Source organism: Stegastes partitus, unplaced genomic scaffold (genome assembly GCF_000690725.1).
Source record: "Stegastes partitus isolate 25-593 unplaced genomic scaffold, Stegastes_partitus-1.0.2 Scaffold288, whole genome shotgun sequence".
Taxonomy (NCBI): Eukaryota; Metazoa; Chordata; class Actinopteri; family Pomacentridae; genus Stegastes; species Stegastes partitus.
This window is the reverse complement of record NW_007578019.1, coordinates 150,662-152,938: the sequence shown is the minus strand read 5'-3', so window position 1 is coordinate 152,938 and position 2,277 is coordinate 150,662. Positions and strand designations below refer to the sequence as shown.

Here is a 2,277-nt window from a genome sequence, read left to right as displayed (position 1 = left end):
ATTATCCAGGTTTTTGTAATATTTTTGTGCATTACTATCCAGGTTTTTAACAGTTTTGTGAGTGATTATCCAGGTTTTTATAATTTTGTGCATTAATATCCAGGTTTTTGGCAGTTTTATGTGTTAATACCCAGGTTTTAACAGTTTTGTGTGTTAATATACCGGTTTTTGACACCTTTGTCCACTATTTAATTAAAAGCACACAAATGATCAACATGTAACTGACTGTTAGACAGATTATATTTTAATTTGGGTACAAGCCAACCAAATTTATACCTGAATGAAGGAAAGAGAATTTACTGTTTACCCCTAAGTTCAAACAGGATTTAGACCCTCAAATTTACAGAATATGTAACTGTGTAGTTAAATAAATATAAATACTCCAGATAATGGAAATTGTTACCAGACTTTTTGGTGTCTGGTCTGGATTTTGTCAAAGGGAGAGCTTTGTGGGTGCTTGTGACCACAGTATCTCTCAAATCGTGGCTGCAGCCCTGGTTGTCATTTCACTGAACTATTTTAACATCGTCTCAAGTAAAGCTAATTTTAGTTTTCCTGCTTTATTACTCAAAGACTTGAGTTAACTTAAATCTCCCTGCCAGACTATAATTCACTTCATACTTTGAGCTCACTGAACCTTTCCTGGTTCGCTTATTAGAGGCATAGATAAGGCACCAGATTTATTATTCATGGAACTGGGGCCTCTTCCAGTCCTTTCAAAAACACCCACACTGTTATTTAGGTCTTTGATCAGCTGAGGGGCAATTATACAGGTTTAAAAGTAACACGTCTCTAGAAAGTCTGTTGATATACAGATTCTGTTAATGAGCTGTGAAACTGTCAAGAAGCTGCTATATATGCTTTCTCCATCTCATCTGACAGTATGACCTCAGCTGTCTTCAGTATCTGCAATAACAAAGAGACCTGAAGGAGTCAAGATGAACAACAAGTCAACAATTGTCCAAGGCGTTTAAGTCCAATATAGAAATTGTGCTCATATTTTAAGTGCTCAGAATGGTGATTATTTTGCTACATTTATGAATTTAATAATGTCTGTGTTTCATAGGCATGTGGATGGATGTTTTTGCTCATGATGACCTTCACTGCCTTCCTGATCCGAGCTATTCGACCATGCTTCACCCAGGCCGCCTTCCTCAAAACCAAGTACTGGTCTCATTACATTGACATCGAGCGCAAGCTGTTCGATGAGACCTGCAAGGAGCACGCCAAGAGCTTTGCCAAAGTTTGCATCCACCAGTACTTCGAGAACATCAGCGGAGAGATGCAAAACTTCCATCACCGACGCTCCAGCAGGGACGGGAGCGACGACGAAGGCGAGGACAAGAAAAGCGACGAAGAAAAGCTTCTGGGTATCAGGGCCCAGAATGACATGAACAAGGTTTTGTGGAACTGGCACACCTGTAAGCCTGAGCTGGCTCTGAGAAAGGACCAAATAGATGGCATAAACAATGGCAAACTGAATGGAAACATCAACGGAGCAGTAAATGGGTTTGCAAAGGGACACACCCATGAAGTGGAGAAAAAGGAATGGGCAGTGTATTATAGTAAGGTCTGACAAGTACAAAGAGAAAAACAAAAGCTCAGGCTGCAGACAATCACTGTTTCGGAGTTGCAGAAATTTCTTTGTTCTAGACACTATTATGTTGTAACAATTATTTGATTGAGTTTATTAGAAACTTTTATTTTAGTACGCGAGGAATTTTATGAGCACATATAAAGTGTGCAATATGTAGTTTGAGTGATGATATCTTAGCCCAGCTAATAGCTATATGTACTAATATTTAAATATAATGAAATAGTAAAAAAAACAAAAAAAAAACACACACACAAAACAGACTGTCAACATATTTCTGGTTCAAATACAGTTCAGCTAACTCAGCAGATGTCTGGTCCTGGGTGCAGTCCAAAACCTGTTGTTTTTATGTTTGTCTCAACTTTGTTTTATGTATTAGTAATGAATTATTGTTGTAAACACACTCTGCCACTGCTCTCTAAGGGGCAGAGCTTGGCAACAACCTGGAGTCTGTAAATTCTAAACTTCTAATAAGAGCTGCTGCATCAGACTGATAGTAAACCATTATTATGCCACACTGGAGAGTTCTCATTGATAACAACACTTGTGTTTGTGTTGCTCTTAAGTGTGGGGCCGTCATAAATACTTCCAGACAGAAAGTGAAACAAGGGTCATACGAGCGAAGGAAAAAGCTGAATTCACTTTAAGCCCTCGCTGATCCTTCCATTAAAAGTGATGTGTTT

At 38.6% G+C, this 2,277-nt stretch overlaps 1 protein-coding gene across 1 annotated transcript in view; it reads left to right on the top strand.

The window, feature by feature from the left end:
- calhm1b (calcium homeostasis modulator 1b) overlaps positions 1-1,966 on the top strand; it is a 3,457-nt gene extending 1,491 nt beyond the window's left edge. Inside the window, exon 2 of the mRNA XM_008282858.1 lies at positions 1,067-1,966. Coding sequence (XP_008281080.1) covers positions 1,067-1,576 — 510 coding nt within the window. The 3' untranslated portion in view covers positions 1,577-1,966. The remainder of the gene's footprint in view (positions 1-1,066) is intronic.
- Positions 1,967-2,277: the final 311 nt, after the last annotated feature.